General features: G+C 45.1%; 2 protein-coding genes across 3 annotated transcripts in view; one reads left to right on the plus strand and one right to left on the minus strand.

The window, feature by feature from the left end:
* The window catches only part of LOC106656438 (sedoheptulokinase-like), a 72717-nt gene extending 51193 nt beyond the window's left edge, over positions 1–21524 (minus strand). The window contains exons 1-2 of one of the 2 annotated variants that reach the window (XM_023460048.1): positions 21456–21524; positions 11522–11614 (exon numbers count right to left, since the gene is read on the minus strand). The gene's annotated coding sequence lies outside the window, so the exon portion shown is untranslated. The remainder of the gene's footprint in view (positions 1–11521; positions 11615–21455) is intronic. The other variant, XM_023460049.1, reaches the window with a different exon arrangement.
* On the plus strand, positions 5852–22885 carry LOC106656401 (flocculation protein FLO11-like). Its single transcript, XM_023459974.1, has 11 exons — positions 5852–5976; positions 17043–17584; positions 17660–17915; positions 18297–18696; positions 19340–20295; positions 20370–20589; positions 20675–21011; positions 21316–21386; positions 21462–21658; positions 21738–21865; positions 22059–22885. The coding sequence occupies exons 1-11, from the start codon at positions 5889–5891 to the stop codon at positions 22542–22544; spliced, it is 3681 nt and encodes a 1226-aa protein (XP_023315742.1). The 5' UTR covers positions 5852–5888; the 3' UTR covers positions 22545–22885.
* Positions 22886–22955: the final 70 nt, after the last annotated feature.

The following is a 22955-nucleotide window of genomic DNA, read 5'->3' on the forward strand; positions in this document are numbered from 1 at the left end:
TGCCACACATTCACAGTTCGACCAGTTTCGCGCACAGCCCTCCACGATATGGTGTACATTTAGGCCGCAGCGCTACTGCACGAGGCGCAATCTATTGGGCCAGGCAGTAGTACGTTCGAGAGGTCACGCGCGCGACTCACGAAGTAAACAACAGAAAATATGTGTACAGAATTCTGTGACCTTCGATCCTCTTCGTGAATCTTTGAGTGTAGTTTGAATTCGCATTTCTTATGCAATGTAGATTTCTGAAAATCATTAGACACGTATATTTTTTGTTTTTCAATTAATCAATCACTAACAGAGGTATGATCAGTTAAAAATGAGCGTGACGTCACAATCATAGGACGCTTTCCGTTAAATTTACTAGGATTGTGACGTCACGCTTGTTGTTTTAAATGCTATTCAGAAATCTACATTGCGGACTTAATAGATTTTTTCATAAGAAATGCGAATTAAATTGATTAGAAAAATTTAGTAGGTACAAAGTACTTACTAAAATTTTTGTTATTAACGAATTTGTCTACATTGCTAGAACTTCAATGAACAATCATCAACGTCCACTGTACGCGTCTAAGCGTCGAAAATTTCAATCGCGACCTTAGCCTAGAATATTGAAGATTTTTGTATCTTTATGCACGCAATCAGAAGCTGCTCGATGTCAAAATGCTCGATAATTTTCTCTCTCTTTCTCTCTCACATTCTTGTTTTTTTTTTCTTTCGAAAGGAAGAACTATTCAACTATCATACATAGCTAACGGGTACAGTCGAGCTTTATTATACGGTTGAATTGTTACTTCTCAAGGCTCTCTCTCTCTCGCGCGCATTTTCTTTCACCCCACCCGCATCGCGAGCAATTAAAATGGTTTTTTCTCGTAGCTGTGTACTTCTCGACTTTGAAACGCGCGCGTCCAATTGCCATTTAACCTATCCACCTTTCGAATGTTTGTTGGCTTTGCCGCTGCTCGCGCTTGGATAAATATAAAGTGTTACATTCTCATGTCGGGGAGGGCTTTGAGAGTAGCGCGTGTTTATACATAATACAAAAGGCGCGCGCGCGAGCGAGATATAAATACAGACACACGTACAACAGAGACTTTATATACAACTTGGCAAAATTACATATTGAATTGTCATTCGAGTTAGCACGCCATCTTTCCCATATATTATATACGTTGCATACAAACTGCAGCAACAGCAACGACACACGTGGGGGAGGTTCTGTCTCTCAAGCAGCAGCAGCGGCAGCTTATAGAAAGTGCGACAAGACAACGGAATGCTTACTTCGCGCACTGCGATCACGCCTTTTTAAAATGCCTCGGCTATGAGAGTCGAAGGAAACATTCCATCGAGGGGCTTATAAGAGCTCTGCAGTGCAGCGTATTATATAGAGATGACGCGAGTGGCAAAAAATACGCACGCACGCATTTCACGAGACCTGTTGCCGCTCTAAGCTTTAATTCGCCATTCAATTTTCTGCGAGCTAGTAGTCCATAGGCGCGCGTAAAACTCGTCTATCTGTGTTATTAATACAAGTGTACGAAGTCGACTTCTCGCGAGAAACACACCGGTGCACGAGATATATATTTTCCAAATAAATACGTCGAGAGGGAAAACGAGAGCCGGTTCGACGCGAGCTTAAAAAGCAGCTATACACAGATGCCTACATGGAAAACTAGAAAAACTCGTGCGCGCGCGTGATTTAATCGGCACGTGTTTATATGAACTCGCGAAACGTGCATACCGCGCGCTATTTTTTTTTTCTTTTTGCTCCTTTCATCTCGCGCGCGCGACCATTATTATTACGTGAATTTATATTTATCGAGTATGATGAAAATTGCGGTCGATATGGGCTACACACATTCATACATATGTGCGTTTCGAGAGAGAGAGAGAGATTATAATCTATACGTACCCGCGATACGACTGCGTGAATAACGTCGAAACAATTTGAAACTTTATAATGTATTCGATTGCGGCGAAACGTAATAACGCAGACAGAGAGTCACTTTCGTGAAAAAAATTTAAATATTCACGTGCGCGCGGCCCGATAGATGCAAAATAATAAGAGACCGACGCGCGCGCGCGCGCAATTGGCTAATTATCGCGACGATTAGTTAGATATATACCCAGGCGACGCGCGCGAGAGTTTACCGCGCTTTTCTATTGCGCGCGGTGAAATCGTCGCGCGGATGCATATTATAAATATAGAGAGTGCAAGTGCGTTACTGAAGTGACTTTATTTTTTTTTTTTTTTTGCTCATCGCTTCTCCTCTTTGACTCTATAGTCGACGACGACGACGATGGAGAAATTGGCTGCACGCGCCTCGTGTACTTGCGTATTTACTCTATCGTATTTTTTTAGACAAATAAAAGTTAGCAAATATTTTTTTTCTAAAATGTCTGAAATATGTAAAGAGCGAATCTCACGCTGGAACAGGTACTTTTAGCGAAAATGTGGTAAAATAGATTTTATCATCATCAAGAGGGCTGTTGGCATTATAAATAAGAAAAATGAAGGAGAGACGTCGAATCTCTGCCATATGTATGCAAGTAACCGAAAAATCGAGCGAAGCGAGATTGCGCAAAAAATTTCGCGAATGCCTCCAAATTGGATGTGCCTCCCTTCGCCTGGGAGACACGCTATACGGTATTTATAAATGCAGCGTGTACACGCCAGCTTGTTATTATATTATTATTATCGTTTGATTTTGTAATTTCGCGCGAAAAATTTTCTATACGCCGCAGCCTGTAGTACGTATTAAACTGGAAAATTTCGATCGATATCTCTCGTCGCGTACACATAGACTCGAGACGTCGATGCCAAATAAACCGAAAATATACGGTACGAGGCAAAAAAGTTATTAGACATTTTCGTGCATGCATGTGTGTGTGTATGCATAATGCATACATAGACCATAATTCGTACGTACACTATGTATACCGCGGCGAGCGGAAGAAAATGTGTGTCAGACGTACTACGAGGTTGAAAGAAAGAAAGAAAAAAAACGATACGGTTTATAAAATGCGAAAATACATCGGGCACACACGTATACGTACGTATCGTAGCATATATACACACGTTAATGTTACATTTACAAGGCACATAACTTTCTAGTTATACATAAATGGACCATATATATACGAGAGCGATATTCTCGCGGCGCGCAGAAAAACAGATTATATCCCCGAGAGCGTGACTGCCGTGTGTTTTCGTCTATATAGTATATGTGTGCACAAGGAATATCGCAACGCAGCTACTCGATTCATTATCGTGTGTCTAATGATGCTTTCACTGCCTCCTTCGATGAGTGCGGGCACAAAAAGTGCACCTTGTATGTGTATGTATACCGATCATTTGCATGCTGTGCAGCGATTATCGAATTACTCGCGGTGTAAAATAAGTATAAATAAAGAATTTAACGCCGATCGCAGATTTTTAGATCGAGTCGATGGAAGTTTAAACGCGTGACACGTCGTAAAGCCGTCCGCGGCATGGGTGCGACGAAATCGATAAAAATAAATAAATCCATACATTTTCCAATTCTATACACTCTTGTCAAAAAGTCAATGTATATATGTGTACGACGTCGCACCGAATGAATCGGAGTCTGCTGCTGCTGCTGCTGTCAGCAGGTGAACGAAGAAGAGAGCACAACTTTCCACCTATATTATAGTAGTGGTAGATGGTATACATGCACTCGAGTGTGCGGAGCATTGCATGCTTACACTCGCAAAAATACGATGCATACCGATCGAAGTGAAAATTCCTTTCGAGCGCCGCAGTTACATACACACACACATATATATACCGATTATGTACGTATAGTATAGCACTTCGTAGACAAGTCGATCGCGCAGCAGCACCAGGAGCAATATAATAACGAAGAAAAAAAATTAAGCTCGCTCGCGCCGCGCATTTCGAATTATAACAATAACAATAATATATATAGCGATGCAGTCATAAATTTCGATCGGTAATAAAAACCGCGTGGGTATATACGGACGTTTTACGTGTTATCCAGCTTATATTGTGTTGCACCGTATCGAGCGAAAGTTCATATTATAGGCACGGTATGTGAAAGACACAGAGAGACAATAGGGGGGAAAATAATTTTGCCGCTCATGCAGCTGCACTTGAATATTGTGCTGCAGCACACGCAGACACACACTTATCAATTTGAGGAATGCATAATAGCCGGTATAGATCGGCCAGGTTTTCTGGACACGTTTCTCGCGCGCGCGAGGCAGCGAACCAGGATATGCATCGCGGAGAGACCCACATATATGCACTTGGAATCGAAAGTATCTATATGGGATACAAATACGAAATCGTCGAGGCGTGCGACGAGGCAAGGACGCGCTCGTTTATAAATACACACGCGCGAGCGATGTACCATAGCGATAGCGGCGTGGCGCGCGGAGAGGAGATCGGCGCTAGGCCCATATACATAATAAAGAAAAGAAAAAAAACAAGAGAGAGAAGAAGCAAAAGGAAAATAATGCATGAATGTAGGATAGTAATGCAGGCCGATCCCCAATTGCGCGCTATGAAAAAAAATGATGCACCTCCACCGCCACCAACATCATCAGAGAGAGAGAGGATCGATCGCGATTTTCTTCATTTTACATGTAGTATTGTACCTGCGCCGCGGCGCACGACGACGATCGCTGCACGGCGCCCATCCTTCAAAACTCACTTATTCATTATATATTGTATATATAAACTGCACGCGGCCGAGTCCTCCTCCTCCCGCGCAGCAATTCGTTCGGCGAGAGAGGCATATATACAGCCGCGAAACACTCCCCGCCGCCCGGTATTACTATGTACTAAGGATAGGTGTATTGTAGTAGTAGTAGTAGTACCTATAAACCGTTCACCAACTTTGCAAACTTAAACCCGTACATACATATACGTACTCATTTTATGTGTGTGTGTGTGTGTGTGTATATGCCAATGCAGAGAGAGACCCGAGCCGTGGCGGCCTCGGCGTGCCGAGAAGGGGCCTTGCTCATAATACTCGCGCTTACCAACTTATATTATATACACATGTATGTATACGCGGAGTGTCTGTGTGTGTCTTTGTGCCTGTGTATATATGTGTGTGCGCTGACTGCTGTTGGGCCCACGATCGAGCGAGGAAGGTGAAAGTCTCGAGACTTTGCGCTCGCACACACACATTTACACACAGGCACACGGACGCACACCTTTGCAAAAGCCAGCGTATAAGCAAGGAGGCGAAGTCTTCAGAAGTCGGAGCCTCTCTGCAGCTCGCTCTTGCTTTCTATATATCTGCGGGGGCTTTGGCACTGAGTCCCCCCCGTGCGCGAGGACAGTCGACTCGTGGCCACTCGTTAGGACGGTGCTCGCTCGCTCGCTCGCTCGAGAGCGTCTCTCTCTCTCCGTATAAAACGCACGCACATATTTTTCTTAAATAATATACAAATTTTTAAACGATTGTAATTTCGGCATTTTATAATCGCGCGTGTGCAGTGACGGAGTAGTGTGTGTGTAAGACGCGCAGGTGTGTGTGTTTGTGTGCGTGCGTGTGCGTGCGTGCGTGTGTGAAAGTGTTGTAAATAATTTCGTTCGTGACAAATGAGTCGTCACTCGGTGGTGAAAATTCAACGTGGTCGTGGCCGATAATCATGCCCGATCGTCGGCTGAGATCGGCAATCGAGATCGTTAATCATCGTCATCGGCAACAGCAGCGACGAGGACGACCACGAGCTGCTGGTGCACATCAATCCAGCTTATGATATCTTGCGATAAATTTTGCCAGAACCAAAAGAAAGGAACAACAAAAAAGGGAACGAATAGAATATAGAGTAGTCAAAAAAAAAAAATCTCGACACAGAGCGGCGCAAAAGTGGCGAATGCTGAAAATACGATGAGCCTGGCTGCACGTGGCCTCCTGGCGCTCCTCGTCGTCGCCTGCGCCAGCCTTACCGATCGACCAGTACTCGCCCAACGACAAGGTGCATAATATTATATTTTATACATTACACGCTTATCTCTTTATAAGTGAGTGTGTGTGTGTGTGTGTGTGTGTGTGTGTGTGTGTGTGTGTGTGTAATGTCAGCGCGCCTGCAGTGCGCATGGTGTGCATACGACGTCAAAGCGAGCGAGAGAAGCCGAAACCGGATGTTATATTTCGCGCACGGACTCGATCCTTTTTCCAAGGTGTATGTATACAGAGAGAGCGTGGACTGCATTTTTTTTACTTGTTTTTTTTTTGTTTGTTTCTGCCGCTGCTGCCACTGCTGCGTTGACTCTCTCGAGCCAAGTGAGAGAGAGAGAGAGACACATCGCGCAGGTAACAGGCATCATGGGCGCGCAATTGGCTTCGAGGCATACAATATATATATACTGTATACGCGCCTCGAGCCGCACGATTATTTCGTTGTCGAGCGTCGAGCGTCGTCGTGAGCTCGCTGCGAGGAGGATGTTGCGAGTCATGAGAATATTCGAAAGACACTTACACACACACATACGTATTATAACGAAGACGAGATTATTGTTGTATTATACAGAGCGTGAAGCAAGGACGCGCATGCATAAAGTTATGTATATATACATTTTATTCAAATTGCGCTCGCGAGCCGCCGCGCGCACCGCAACTCGGGTGCTATATATATTTCGAAACGCGTATACGCGTTCCCGAACAATTGTATATTATATACGCATTCAAAAAGCGGAGGGATTATTAAATAATCGGTCGAAGGAGGCGTCAGTCGCCGCGTTGACTCGATATATACAATTGCAGTACGTTAATATTATAACCGATTCGATTTGATTGTCGTTGACCCTACATGTATAATTATCATTGCTGCCCTGAGTTCGACTGCGCGGATACGCGACGTTCATCGACGAAAATAATACGCGCGTATATATATAATATCGTATATTATCGACGTCGCACTGTCAATGCGTGTTTTGGACATTAAATGCGTACAGCAGCAGGTATGTGTACGAAATATACGCGTGAATTACCATAACGGGTTTATTTTTCCTTCTTCTGCTTCTTGAGGATCTTCTTCGTTTTTTTTTTTGGGCGATATATATTTCGAATTTATACGTACTACGCACCGACTGTACGACTCGAAAAATTCACGCATGAATAATTAGCGATTCGTGAACGAAAGAGGAGAAAAAAAATCAATTTTTTGGCTTTTTTCGCTGCGATCGTAGACGTAGATCTTTAAAAAAGCCCAAAAAAAAAAAAAAATAAAATAAAATTAATTCCACGCGATCGATCGCTGAAATTTCCCATCTACGCGCGCGATCGATACGATATATATATATACTTTCGACGTACGGGCAATACGTATATTATATTATTTCAATTGATCACGCGCGCGTGAGGCGAATTTCACATATAATTACGATATTACACACATCGGCTACCTGCGCCGATGTGTCTATGTGAATCGAATTCAAATGCCAATGCCTATCGCGCAATACAAGGCATATTACGTTCGAGATACCCTTCGGTGTGTAAAGAATAACGAGCTTACAATAATACAAATGTGTATGCGTACTCGCGTTATTTTGAAAGTTATAATATACACGCGGTATATAAGCCTTATAATTGTGCCACATTTATGCGTCTCGCTCGGCCTTTTAGTAATAACGATATTCTTTCGACGCTCCGATCCGATCGATATTGGGCAACGGCATTTTATATCCCATAGATGTATAGGTATACGTGCGAAAGCACACCGGATTTTGACACTACCGAAAAATCGAGCAGCTATATAATATACAACAGAAGCAGTGGCAACGTGTATTTATATTCGTGTATATATACATCGGTTCAGGGGGGTTTTACATAATAACAAAAGGCCCCGCGCGAAGAGAGCTCGGCGAGCGAAGCGCAGCACAACAACAACACCACGATGATACTGCAGTATATAAGTCAGCGCGACGGCGGCGGCGTGTTTTAAAACACGTAATACAATCAAGATTCGGTTAAATGCTAGGCGCTATATATAAATATAAATCGTCGGCTTTGCGCTTCGTATACACTATAAACCACACTACCGCACGTAATGGTACATAATCCGGCTGTGCAGTGTGTGTGTGTGTGTGTGTGTATATATATTTGCACGCCAAAGGAAAATACAGACACCTATTTAGCCTTTTTCGCGCTGGGGGAGAGAGGAGAGAGAATCGATAAGAGCGGAGTAGCGCCGCGTGCTTTCGCTGCTGCTGCGGTGGTGAGGTGAGGTGAGCTTGTGCGGGGCGATATAATTACATGTATAGCATCTTTTCTCGCGATCGTCTCATCCGCAGCAGCTTCAGCTTAACGTAACACCTAGGCGTAATAGCTTACCGATTTTTCTCAAATCAACCGGTGTGTATTATTATATTATTAATATCATATGCATTTATAAAAGCGCACAAATGGATGTCGAGGCTGCTCTGCGCTGAGCATGCCTCAGCGATAAGTATATTTATATGCTCTATGCGGCGGCGGCGTCGATATACCCGCGAGCGGCATGCCGTATAAGTGAAAGTATACGTATATGTATGTGCGTCTGTATTTGTGTATAAGCTCGAATCCGAACGAAAAATTTTATAATACCTATACTATGCGAGGCACATTGCAAGCGAATTGCGGCATATACCTACTACTACCGCTACAAAACACTCACCGCAATACGCATAGCTGTGGGCTACTTATATATATAGGAGCACGCGAACGAATCGGTATGTGTATCGGCAGCTATATATATATAATACACATCGAATAATTGCTGATATACACGTGTGTGCTCGTGTCCGTCTGTCTGTCTGTCTGTGTATCAGCAAGAAAGAAAAGTGAAAATAAAGAACGAGACAGAGTAGCGAAGGAGAAATTGTTTCGCAAGTTTTAAGACCGCTGCTTGAATACACGCCGAAAATCGCAGGAATTCGAGCTTGCACAATTCTGCACTATTTATTGTATCGTACACACGTGTGTACTTGTATATATACGAGCTGTTAATTAACATGCGCGTGTGTCTAGAAGGTCCTACGCGCGGTGAGGTGTACGCGATTTTTATTCGCGCTTATAAAGATCGTTATCTCCGCGCACAATGCGATGCCGATTTTTTTTTTTGTTTCAAACTCTCCACCGTACGTATTTTCTTGTACGCTGTATCGGGCGCGAATATCTGTGTTTTTATAATAAAATAATGATACATCATCGCGCATCGCTATTTAGAAAGTTTCGTACCAATCTTGTACCGATCGACGAAACTCAAGAGCTATTGGATATGTTATTGTTACATTTAAGTGCTCGATAAGTCACCAACCCCTTCAACAAAAGCATACATGGGCGCGCGAGCGGTGATAACGATTTCCGAAGAAAATCTAATTAATAATCGCTCGCGTCCTGCGATCCAGGAAGTATTTCATATTACAGTCGTCGTCGTCACCATCGGGAAGAAGAATAACACAGGCCGAGTTGAAAAAAATTAGGAAACACAGCACAAGAAAAAAAAAAAAGAAAAAAACTTTCACCTCTGTGTGTCTGTGCAGCTCCGAGCTGCTGCTGCTGCCGCCGTTTTTTTAAGGACATAATCACTGCGCGCCGCCGCGGATGTAGAATTAGCAGATAACAATTTCTTTCCTTTCTCTCCCACCTCCTCCTCCTCCTCCTTTTTTTTAATATCGGTGCCTGTCAACGCTCGGAGCACCCGGTATTTATTATCGCTCGCTTAAATAACACGTAATGATAAACGACGTAGGCCAATTGCACGATGGCATTTGCATGCGCGCAACAGACAGCAGTTCTCTCCTTCTATATAGTTAACGAAAAGGAATTCTTATTTATAAACACGCGGAAGACTCCGAGTAGCAGCTCGAGAGAGAGAGAGAAAAAATTGCGTAATTTAAACGGCTCGGCGCGAATTCGTGTAATTTTAATTCGAACCCGAGCCCGCGAGAGAGTCCTGGCGTAATACCGCGGTGGTATACACATATACAACGTACGAAAAATTCGTACGTTCACCACTACCGTCGATGGCAGTGGATAGTATAGTCGCGAATGTGTGTATGAGGGCCTTCGCATGGGAAATACGACACCCTCTTTTTCAGTAGATTTCGCGCATGTAAGATGTATCAGACACACACACAAACGAGAGGTTACCATGTCAGTCTTTAAAGTTAACGAAAGACTTTTTAAGTCTCGGCAATTGAGTCGATTTAACGCCGAAATCGTCGAGCTAATGAGCTTGTAATGTAAATCCTCCTTGTACGTGTATACTTATTATACACGTATGTTGTTGTTGTTGTTGCGGTATAATGCATACGAAAATGCGTGATGTATATACCGAGTCTCGCGTTTGCCCCCCGCGTACATGTGCACTATACAGTACAAGAATAGCTGCGGATCTTTTCGCAATTATCTTCTAAATTGCTCTCGATCTCACAATGAAAAAACACGAGGCCGGTAATAATCTCATCTACATGGAGCGTGTGCCCACTCGCACACACACAAATACACACAAACACGAGCCATACAGTCGCACAGGTATATATACGTGGAAACAAACACTCGAGTCGAGAATTTGCTCATTTCGCTTCACGATTTATTGTTTTTTTTGTTCCGCTGCGTTTGCTTATGTATATATGCGTTTGTTTGTCCTCCCTCTCTTACCTCCTCTCTATTTTTCTCTCTCTCTCTCTCGCAATTGTACCTCTCTATGCATACATATAGTGTATTCTACACGATCAACGCGAGCGAACGCGGAGCTTTTTCTTGTGCAAATGAGGCTTATTTGTATCCAGTTCCACCCGATAAATAGCTTCATATGGTACTTCATACTGTACTGTAAATATTGTCCGAGTTTCCGTACGTTATACACACATACACACACAGCGCGTCACGTGCGCTCGCTTCTTCGTTCGTTTTTTTTTACCTCCATGTTTTTTTTATCTTCTCGTCGTCCACCGTCGTCACACACGACGCGTGAAAGGTGTGCAGCAGTCTGCACCTGAAAGAAATTTCTCAGACTAGCTGAGTGAGAGGACGTGTACCGGATATATTCGATTTTTCCGAAAAGGAAGTTAAGATATAATATATATACCGGGCTGGCTGCAAGAGCTCGTCGACGGTACGTAACATAACGTAAACGAAATATCGATCGATAATTGAAGTGTCAAACAGCGAGTGTGCCGCTATGTGTGTGCGTAGATATATATATTCTTTGAGAGATCCTCTCGGAGCCGTGCATTCGCGCGCTATACACACAAGGAACGAGTCCTCTCGAAAATCTCGTCAATTTTTTCTTCCTCCTTCTCGCGCTACACAGTCTCGCGCGCGCGCGCGCATTTCCCGTCCAGTTTCGCGAATACGTGTAATCTCTCTCTCGTGGGGCCGGGCTGCTGCCGCGTATAATATGCGAAAGTTGCGCTCGCTGTAGATAGCTCTTGTTTTTTCGCTCGCGTGTGCCACCGCGCGCAGCTTGTAAAAATATTACACGCGTTACATATTATCGGTGTGTAGATATATCCTGTCTCCGAGCTTTTACTTACCGCTTCGAGCGCCGGGCGTCTGCGTTCGATATATACACAGATGCTGTCTTATTTATTTATACTGCTTCATAACGTCGTCCGAGATTTTTCACCCTGCAATTTTTTTTTATATTTTATTTATTTTTCCATTCGATTGCATATATAAAATATAGAATACGTCGCCGGTGCGCGATCGTCACGTTCTCGATTACGTCTATAATACCGATCGAATAAACTCCGAAAAAAGCCGCAGCGAGACGCGGAAATGAAACTCCGCGAAATTAACGCCGACTTATAATACATAAAATATATATATTTAGAGTACGGTATACGGATTATCGCGTCGATACTTGTAACCGAAATTCCGACAGCGCGGCTCTCTTTTTTGCACGGCAGCCTAGCACGCGCCGCTCGTGCGATTACGTATTATTATTATTATTACTCGTACACGCGTTATATCGTATTATAAAACCGAACGTAATGCACGAAAAAGTCCCAAAAGTCGAAGTTTGTTTATTAAAGTACGAAAAGCATATTTGTGTGTGTACACGCGATATTGTGCACAACGCTGCATAGGTCGAATACATATATACCGTGGTATATAATGCCACAGGCGCGCACCACCGATCGTTGCACAAAACGACAATAGGATCGGCTTGCGCAACGTTTCTCAGCTGTTGCTGCCGCTGCACTATAATAGGCAAACGCGCGTCACGAGAGAAAAATCGCGGCACACACTGTACTCCGCGGTGCGAGGGTGTTTCATGTGTATATGTGTGTATGCAGTCATACAGGCAATGTTTGGCCTTTTCTTAGGGATACACACATGGATATAAAGAGAGAGAAAAGACAAAGGCTACGAATGCAGTTGCGTCTCTTTGTATAAACTGGAAATTCGCCCGTGTCCCGCATTGATTCATAATTCCTGCGAGTGCGTGTGTGTATGTTCTGGCGCGCTACCGGCCTAATTGGCCGGCCACAAGAGCTCTCATAAATTGCGTGTATACACACAAACTCCGCGCATTGTATGCATATTATCGTGCAGCGAACGCAATACGGCGCGTTATAGTGACCGATCGATCGGAGCGGAGCGGAAAAATGCGCACGAGTTAAGCAATATGTATAGGCAATAATAGTCGTCCGTGCGGTACAGGGCTAAATACGTATAATTATCCGGTATACACAAGGATTATCCCCCCTGCATTACCAATGGTTATTTGTATTATATATACGCGTAATCCACCGGGTGATAATTTCCTCCCATTGTACAAACAATCGCTTACAAATAGATATAAGTTTAATAACAATCGCGGTTTTACGGTTGCGTTGTCGTCGTCGTTGACGTCATCGGAGCGAGAGATCGATGTTATAATATTAATTATTATATCGTGCGGAGAAAAGCGAATTCTTGAGCGATAACGAATACCGCGATCTTCTCCTGCTACTAGGCTATATACGATATATAGGCGAAATTGCGAACGCGATGAATCATATTTAAAAGGAATTACTCGGTGTGGATATGGCGAGTCGATCCTCGAGAAAATGAAAAAAAAGAAAGAAGGAGAGAAAGAATTAACAGTAGTACGGCTATGTAATAAACTTGCATGACGCGTATTCTTTTATTATAATTACGTGATTCGGTACAATATATATAATGTATAAAAGCACCAACTGCCTCTAATTGCATCATTGACGATCGTCAAATTACAAACAGCGATCACAATAACAATCACCAGATTAAAAAAAAGGAGAAATTGTTTCGATAAGATCGATCGGCGCAACAATGTTTTTTTTTTCGTTCAATTCTCGGACACTATAAAACACAATATAGTTCATAGTATCGCGTCTCGAGCTCCCTTTTTTTCCGTTCACGGCCAAGTTGCTTTCTGGAACTCGCGGGGGCCATGGATATACTTTCTTATATTATTATACATACTATACTACACGTATCGTGTGGCGTATCGCGTCCGTTTCACCTTGTGCCTTGCATATACACGCGTGTGTGCTTACGTACCATAGATACACATAATAACGCACATTAGAGGAATTCATCTTCTCCTCAAATATATATCGTGTATCGTTTGGCCGAGGAAATAAAGAGAGAGAAACTTCCTCGCTCGGGATTTCCTCCAACTTTTTCCATTTATTAAATGTTTTCTAGCCGACATAGCTAACGCACAATGTATATATAACAGTTTACCAGTCGTGCGGATCCGCAACGTGTGGTTTTTCGCGAGAGACCGATGGCGTCTGTCTGCAAGTACACACACGTATATGTAAGCACATAACGGTAAATTGGCGACGACGACCGACGACGAACGTTAAACTTTGAGAGTCCGAGGATGCGGCCCCGTGTAAAAGGGTATTATACCGTTTGAACGACGCGTTGTCGCGTCCACCTCTCGTCTTCTTTACATCTCTGTGTGTGTGTGTGTGTGTGTAATGCTTGGGTATATGCATGGTCACGATGCGTAATGTATAATAATGATATTAATAAATGCCGAAAAGATACGAAGGAAATCCGTGTGTAGAGAGACTACGTATATAGGTACTTGTATCGCTCGGAGTGGCCGAAGGTACTTTGCTGTAAGCTTATATATCAGTATACAAACACTACTACGAGGTATAGCCGCTCGCGCGAGGCCGTGAAAATATTTTCATAAAGCCAACGATACGCGCGAATCGTACAACGAATACTCTCATATGTACGTACCTCTATTATAAATAATATAAAACTGTGAGAACCGCGCGCGAATATGTATATCGATCTAGGTGCAGGATAACGAAAAAAAAAGTCAGCAGCAGCAGCAGTAGAAGCGGCGGTAGCTCGAGTTTCGACACCGCTCGTAGTGTATGTATATATAGCGGATAGAAGCAGATTTTTCGCCGGTACGCGTACATTATACATACTTTATTTCTCTTTCTTTCTTTACTTTTTTTTTTTTAATATTATTTTTTTTAGTAACGACATACACAGGATAAATATTGCGCAACGATCGACGGACGCAGACACACGTTCGTATTATAATATCTTTGCACAATCGTACAATTCACTGCGATATTACGCATTGACTTATACCGGTATCGTCCGGTAGCGATATGCATATATTCTAATCAAAAACACAAGTACTAGACCTGACTCAGAAATAGCAAATTGGAAAAAAAGTACATTAGCCGCGGCGCGCCGTATTATCGTGTTCACCCTTGGACATTATTGCATCGAGAGCTGCTTTAACGAACTCTCGGCGTTCGGAAATTAGTCATCGGGGCAGCGCGTGATATCATGCGGCCGATTTTTGTGCAAACCATACACGAGCTCGGCTACAATATAATCGCTGTTATTATATACGTGTATACGGGATTAGAGCGCGGGTGCAGAATTATTGCTCGAGCCGCCGCTGCTGCACGTATTGTTATCCTACGTCCATTAAAAAAAAAAAAAGGCATAGACCTCGTGATATTATGTGGGTAATGTAATGGACAGCAGCAGCAACAACAACGGCAGCAGCAGCGAAGGAAGAAATATTAGCAGTGAAAGGGCCTCACTCTCGGGTCTCTGTATCGTATACTGTGGGAAGGTCGCGAGTCGATCGCGAGCATATCGCGTGGTCTATATAAGCCACTGTACTAACGTCGTCGATCGGTAAATTGAAAAAAAAAACGGGGGAAGGAAATTGTTATTAAGATTCGACGTTTAGCGCTTGAATTTTCATTCGATTTTTCTCCTGTACACTCATTATGTACCGTCCGCAGATCGGCCCCGCGTATACATTATACTATTACGCAAGCCACGACTCAGCCTTTGCATCTCACTCTCTCTCTCTCTCTCTTTACAGCACATATCCGGCATTCCTGGGACATGCGACAGTCGTCGAGCGATGAAATATTATTATTATTATCATCATCGTACGCAAGTTCGAATTCGATTCACGCTCCGCGTTGCCCATTTCTCCTTAAGAAATCGAATATATTACAGACAGATACTCATAGTTTAAGCTTCCTCCTATTATTCATTAACTTATATTATTATATACAGATGCATCGATCGTTGCACCCACGCGTTATAGTTATATCACCACACATGTGCTCGGATGAATCATTCCGATCGAGGCGTCTCAATGCACATATTGTGGCTGCATTGCACTCTGCGCATTTATAGCAATGAACGATGATGAATGCAGCTCGTATAAAAACGTAATGTAATAAACGTATATCGATGCTGTCTTATGCCCCCCTCGCACAACCGTAACTGTAAAAATCATCCGCGTGTGCGTGCGCTGACACGCACGAGCTGCATTTTTTTGTTTCGTGATTATTACGTATATATATAGCCCGTGATATAAAGCGCGGTTTAATGCGATATTGTGTCTGTGTGCGAGTGTGTGTATCGAGAACCATATTACGCCATACACGTGCTCGCGAGAGAGAGAGAGAGAGAGAGAGAGAGAGAATTGTTATGATGCACCGTTGCCCGTTGGGATTCATCGGGGAGGAGGAGCAGCGCAGAAGAGAGAAGAAGATGAAGAAAAAGAAGAAGAAGAGGAGCTTTTTACGTTGCTGCTATCTCTGACCGACTTATTTTTCTCCTTAATAATTCGACGGCCTCAAGGGCACGATACGCAACGCAACGCATCGCGCTCGATTACGCGCATCGAGCGCACACAAACTCTTATGCTTCGATATATACATGAATTACCGAACGACGATGATTGCAGTTTCATACCGATGCGTGTATGTATGTTACGCACGTGCCGATATATATGCGATGCACTCGCAATTTTTTGGCGCTGCGCTACGATCCGATTTTTTTTAAATGTATATACGCTACGTTCGAGGAATTTCGAAAGCCGCGGCTAATTCAGCCCGTGCAATTCGATGCGATAAACAATAGGCATATCGTATATAGTACATAAACTTTCGAACGTTCGGGGGAAATCGATCGTATAGAGATCGTTCGCGGATCCTCATTTCGATCCGTTTCCCGCGGCGCACTCCGTACGATTTTAGCGCGTACGTCACCGTCGTCGTATATGTCATATCATACACGCAAATCGTTCGTACGTATATATATGGAAATTTACACTTGTCCGGATCGTCGTCGCGCTCGACTCGATTTCTCGCGACGGATGCATTGCAGTATACATATACGTGCGCCGTTGTATATATCACGCGGCTGAATATATTTTCTCGTGCTGCTGACGCTGCTGCTGCTGTGCACTTTGCGAGGCAATTAGGGCGTACTACTATACGTACCCGCCTTTCTTGCGCGCAGCACGATGACCGATTTATTAACCGATTATACGTACTGTATATTAAAGTGTGCATGAGAAAAGCGGGGCTCCGGTAAACACGACTCGAGCTCTGATATCGTAATTTCACTTGGGACATCCGCTTTTACATATATCCTTGTGTGCGTCTGCGTGTATGTGCGCGTGTTCGCTGTAAACTGCAATTATACAACGAGTTTTACATTATAACTATTATATACGTACGAAGAATGTCAATTTCATATTTTCCAATCTCTTATCTTTTTGCACGCCAGGCATAAACAACTACAACGGCAATGGCAACAGCAACAATGTACGCTGGTCACCGCAGCCGTCGGCCGCAGCTCTGCGTCAAAACCCGAGCAACCTGCTCTACCAAACGAGCAATAATCTAGTTAACAAACCGCAGCAGCAGCAGCAACAACAACAGCAGCAGCAAAGAAATGAAAGTCCGAAAGTCGTGACGCAGGATCAAGACTCGTCGATCGAGTACGTCGAGTACGAATACTACGACGATGACGAGGAGATTCCTGGAGCTGGAGCCCCTGCTGCTGCGTCGAGTACGAGTACGAGTACGACGAGTACGACTACGAGTACGACGACGACGACGACGACGACGACGACGACGTTGAAACCCGAGGTGAGAGCGGCCAAGGCTCAATCGGCGCCGGTGCTCTACGACGACGACGATTATTACTACGACGACGAGTACGAGGACGAGCCCCAGCAGCAGGTCGACGATGATAAAAAATCGCCGACTGTCAATAATAATAATAACAAGACGGCCGATGGATCGCTGCTTTCTTACAAAGTTCAGGTAAAGCTTCGTTATACTTTGGGGGAAAACCCATGTAACGACGACGATTTCATATACTCTTTCTCTCTCTCGCAGAAGGAAAGCAACGAAACCGGATCGGTCCAAACGAGCGACGAGTCGTCAGAGTTCATCGGCGAGGTGGTGTCGGTCGTGACGACCAAGAGCGTCGTCAACGGCACCTACTCGGTGCCCGAGGTCACGGAGTCGCCCCAGCCGACGAGCACCATGACGTCGACGACGAAGAAAGCAACGACGCCAGCTACGACGTCTACTACCACGACAACGACGACGACGACGGCGGCACCGACTAGTCCGAATACCACGAGCAAGAGCACGACGACCACCAGAGAAGGTATACAATTTAGATATCTTTTTCCAATACGCTCCGATATCTGGGCTATTCGATCGATGATGAAGTAATATATCGCATCGCCCTTTATTGTCTTTCGTCCGCTGCGTACAGTGGCACAGATCGGAGCTATATAGAATACGTATAGGCGAATAACGAGATAGGGGAAATTAGGTCGTAGCTTCCTCTCTTATACTTTCTTTCCGTCGATTCCTCTTTTTCTTTTTCTATACCCATCGATCAATCACTCACTTGATTAAAATTTTCCAGCCACGACGACGACGACGACGACGACAACGACGACGAAATCAACGACGTCGACGCCGCCGCCGAGCACGACGACGACGACGGCCCGTCTGACCTCGACCACGGAGTTCTCGCCGTCGTCGACGATCCAGGCCTCGGTGCAGACCAGCCGCAGCGTGTCGGGCGCCCGCTTCCTGCCCTACCCGTCCATCTTCGAGTTCGACAAGCCGCTGACCAAGCAGCAGCAGAAGGACAAGGACAAGCAGGACAGTAACAATAAAAACAATGAAGCGAAGAGTGAGGAGGAGGAGGTGGACGAAGATGAAAAATCGACGGCCGACAAGGACGAGGAGGAGGACGAGAAGAAGGAGACGCAAGTGGAGAAGCAGCTGGACGAGCAGAAAGACCAGCCCGAGCAGCAGCCGCAGCAGCCGACGTCGGACTCGACCGAGAGCATCATCGATAAGCTCGATCGCGTCCAGTCGGAACTGTCCAGCGGTTTTCTCGCCCACGGAAGGTATGCGCCATTATATTATAATTGCCATGCTGTACCATATATACTCTGGCAATAAATCGTGAATTTTTTATTCGTGTATCTTCGAGGTGCCATATACGATATATAATTTCGAGCGCGCGCACAATGAATTACGACGGATAATTCACGGTTTTGTTAAATATACACAATAAATACGGTGCGCGCCCGAAGCGCAGCGGCGCCTGCTGCATCCAACGCAACTCTTCGCGCATTATATTTACGCGAGGCTCGGCAGCGTGTTGACTCAATTCTCGCCTCGGCAATTTAAATTATGATCCGATCTATTTGCTCGACAAAAGCAGTACGCGATGCGCCAGCTATAATACGTTTAACGTCGATATCGTTCTGTATAAAAGGTCCTTATATTTCATTATTATTTTGCGATATTATTATATGCCTAGTGGGAAATGGCGTGATACATATACGCGTTTTGACGGCCGAGTGAAAGCCGTTCAATTTTCTATGTACGATTATAGGCTGTCATTATATTCTATACGTGCAGGCGCGAAAAACAAAAATCACGGGTGAAAACGACACTTGATTATCCTTGTAAATAACTACCAGTTGTATACGTCGAAAGCTGCAGCAACGCGTCGTCAATGACTTTATCATTGTTTTTTTCTAGATTCGTTCCGCGCAGATACCAGAAGAAGCCGTTCTCGACTACGTCGCTGATCCTGCCGCCTACGTCCACGATCGCGCCCACCTCCTCGCCCATACCGCCCATCACCATCACCGCGATCACGAAGCGGCCGCGCGTCCAGACCACCATCGAGGACGTCTCGGCCTTCCTGCCCAAGGACTATCCGAAAGGCAACAATAACGGAGGACGCTTCACCACGGCGACGAAGCGCCCCAAGGTCCAGACCACCATCGAGGACGTCTCGGCCTTCCTGCCCAAGGATTTCCCGCGTTACGGGCAGGCGTCCACGACGACGACGTCGACGACGACGAGTACCAAGAGGCCGAAATTCCAGACGACGCTGGAGGACGTCGAGGCCTTCCTGCCCAAGGACTATCCCAAGGGTGGCTATCGAGGATCTTATAAACGACCCGGCTCGTACAAGACCACCGCCGCCGCTTCGAGTAACACGAGAACGACCAGTTCGACTTCGACGACGAGTACGACGACGAGTACGACGGAGAAGAGCACCGCCAGTACGAGCAAAAAAGTCCAGACGACCAAGGACGACATAAGCGCCTTCCTGCCGCCGGGCTACAAGCTCAAGCCCGAGGAGGCCACCACGGAGAAGGCCTCGATACTCACGGAGATTCTGCTCAAGAGCAAGGTCATCGGGCCCGACAACACCAAGATCTCGCAGACGAGCTCGGTCTCGCAGAGCAGCAGAGTCAGCAATGGCAGCAACAGTCAGGACACGTCCAAAGCCAAGCCACCTCTGGAAGATCTGTTCGTGAAGACGGCGGCGATCGACGCGGCCCTACTGCCGCCCGGTTACAAGCCCGAGCCCAAGTCCCCCAACAGGACCAACGACTTGATAGTGGAAAAGATTCCGCTCGCCGAGATATTGGCCAAGTCGGCCGTCGACGTTTCGGCCCTTCTGCCGCCCGGTTACAAACCCGGTAAGTCTCCATCGAATATCGCGCGTTAATTATTTTAATGAAAATATTTATATCGTATATTTGTGCTCGCGCAGACGCCGTCAAGCCGTTGAAGAAGAGCGAGGAGAGCAACGACGCGGCGGCGGCTGGACAAGTGGACGCGGAGAGCGACAAGCCCAGCAACAGCAACAATTCCAAGATAGTCTATCCACGCAGACCTGGTGGCAATCATCGCAAATCGCCGGCCGCCAAGCTGACGACGCCCCCGGTCGCGGTTCAAAGCACGCCGAGCATAAAGAAGGGCTGGCCGACGAGGTGAGTACAAGAACGAGAGCGAGAACTTTGGTACCCCCCATCGAGTTTATATTGCTATTTACGACACTATTTTATATGAAAACAGGGCAACGACGGAATTCACCGGCTGGCCGACGACCTCGACCACTCCCATATCGATCGCCAAGCTGCTCGAGGTGGCGCGCACGGCCACCGCCGGCGATCTCTCCGCGCCGGGTGGTCTCGTGCCGATCACGAGTGAGATCGACAGCACCACAACCAGCACGACTACCACGACGACGACGACGACGACGACGATGAGGCCGACCACGCCCGGTCTGTGCGACGGCGAGTGCGAGGTCGCGGGCACGATAAGGATCGTCGAGAACGCCAACTGGGCGCCCGAGCTGCTGGATCGCAACACGATCGAGTGGCAGGAGCTCGCCGAGGAGATCGAGCGTGAGGTAAAGCGTCGTTGGGTATACTGAGAAAAAAAATTCATTGATTCAATGAAAATTTAATTAAATATAATCTATGAAATAATTTCATTGAAATAATCTTTTTTTATTTCATCCAACAAAATATTTAGTTGTTTTTACCGCAAAATTTCATGAAACTAAAGAAAAAAAAGATTATTTCAATGAAATTATTTCATAGATTGTATTTAATTTAATTTTCATTGAATCAATGAATTTTTTTTTCTCAGTGATAGTTTGTATTGATTAGGACGATTTTTAAAACTGCTTGGAGTTTTCTTTTTTCGTATAGATGAACCTGGTGTTCGCGAAATCGCCGGTACTGAGGAAGTGGTTCCGTAAGATACGCATCGACTCGTTCAGGTATAACGATCAAATACAAAAAAAATAAAGAGCGATGAAGAGAAATGAAATTGAAACCTTTCGTTTTACCTATAGTCCGGGCAGCGTACTCGTCGACTACTTCGTCGAGCTCGAGGACTTGAAGGAGCGCATCAATACTCAGCAGCTGAAGGTCATATTCCACGACTCGTTGAGGACCTTCAACTTCGACAATCCGATGGAGGTGACGCCCGTCAAGGCGCCCGTCAAACTCGGCAAGTTCGTCATCGATCCCAAATCCACGGATTTCGTCGGTGAGTAATGAAAATGATAAAAAACATACGTTACGAACGCGCAGTATAATGATTATTATATTGCGTTTTCACGATATAGTTATACCAAGGATAGCATCGCCCAAAGTCAGCGAGGACGAGAATAGACTGATACCACAATGGGCCATAGCGGTGATCGTCGTCGGTGTCACCGGTCTGCTGTTCATCATTGTCTTCGGTATCATTGTTGTGAGTTTCGAAATTTCTCTCGATACATCATCCCTTTTTCTCTCTTCCGTCGCGATATACGAGTACAATATAAAGTTTCGCAAGCTTTACATTGTGTGTGCACTCGTTATCCCGATACGCAGAGAACTTTTTATTGAAAATCGGAGTTTCGCCCCTCTCTATATAGGCTTTTGTTCATTGCAAACAAACACAGGTGAATCGTCAGAACGGCTCGAAGCTGAAGCCGGCCCTGAGCTCGATCTACGACGACAGCATGACGAAGAACGTGATGAGCAGCCATCACAACACGCCGGCGCCCACGCCCTCGTCGAGGCCGCCCGCCGCCATGCTGGCCCATCACGATTATCAGCAGAAACATCACGGCGGCGGTGGTCACTCCGGCCACCACAGTAGTCAGCACGATCAACATCATCAACATCATCACCAACAGCAGCAGCAGTATCATCATCAGCCGCAGCTGCAGCACGAGATGTGGAGCGACCCGTGGGGCCACGACAAGACCTTCGAGTCGTCGTCGCACAAGATCCTCGTGGACGCCGCCTATCCGTACGAGCGCAAGTACAATCCGTACGACAGCTGGAAGTCCGAGTGGAACGGCTACTATTATCCGCCGCCCGCGACCCACGCAAGCGGCTCGAATTTTTCACGCCATCATCCGGATTACGACAATCATTTTTGAGAGAGAGAGATTGGTAAAAAGCTGCGGAAAGAATTGTAAGAACGGTAGAAAAAAATGATAGTACATTTCGATTATCGAGTAAAATTATGTAATTCAGTAGGATAAGGTTTGCTCGTCCTTTAACTCGTGTAAAAAGACTACGTTTTATCTTGTACTCCTCCGTCCTGTTAAGTGTTTTATTTTTTATTATTATTTTATAATTGTACGATCGCGGTATATGACTTACTCGATCGAGAAAATCAATCAAAAACGCGCGTTTGACCGATCGAACGAATGAAGATAATATGAACGATCGGCAAACTCTAGTTCTCTCTGAATGTATATAATAATATCGATTGATTTAACTTGAATAAATACTCATATTTTTTTTATTATTATTTATTTTTATCCTAAGTTTACGAATGTTTTAGT

This window comes from Trichogramma pretiosum, unplaced genomic scaffold, assembly GCF_000599845.2.
Source record: "Trichogramma pretiosum strain Unisexual culture from Peru unplaced genomic scaffold, Tpre_2.0 scaffold10, whole genome shotgun sequence".
NCBI lineage: Eukaryota > Metazoa > Arthropoda > Insecta > Hymenoptera > Trichogrammatidae > Trichogramma > Trichogramma pretiosum.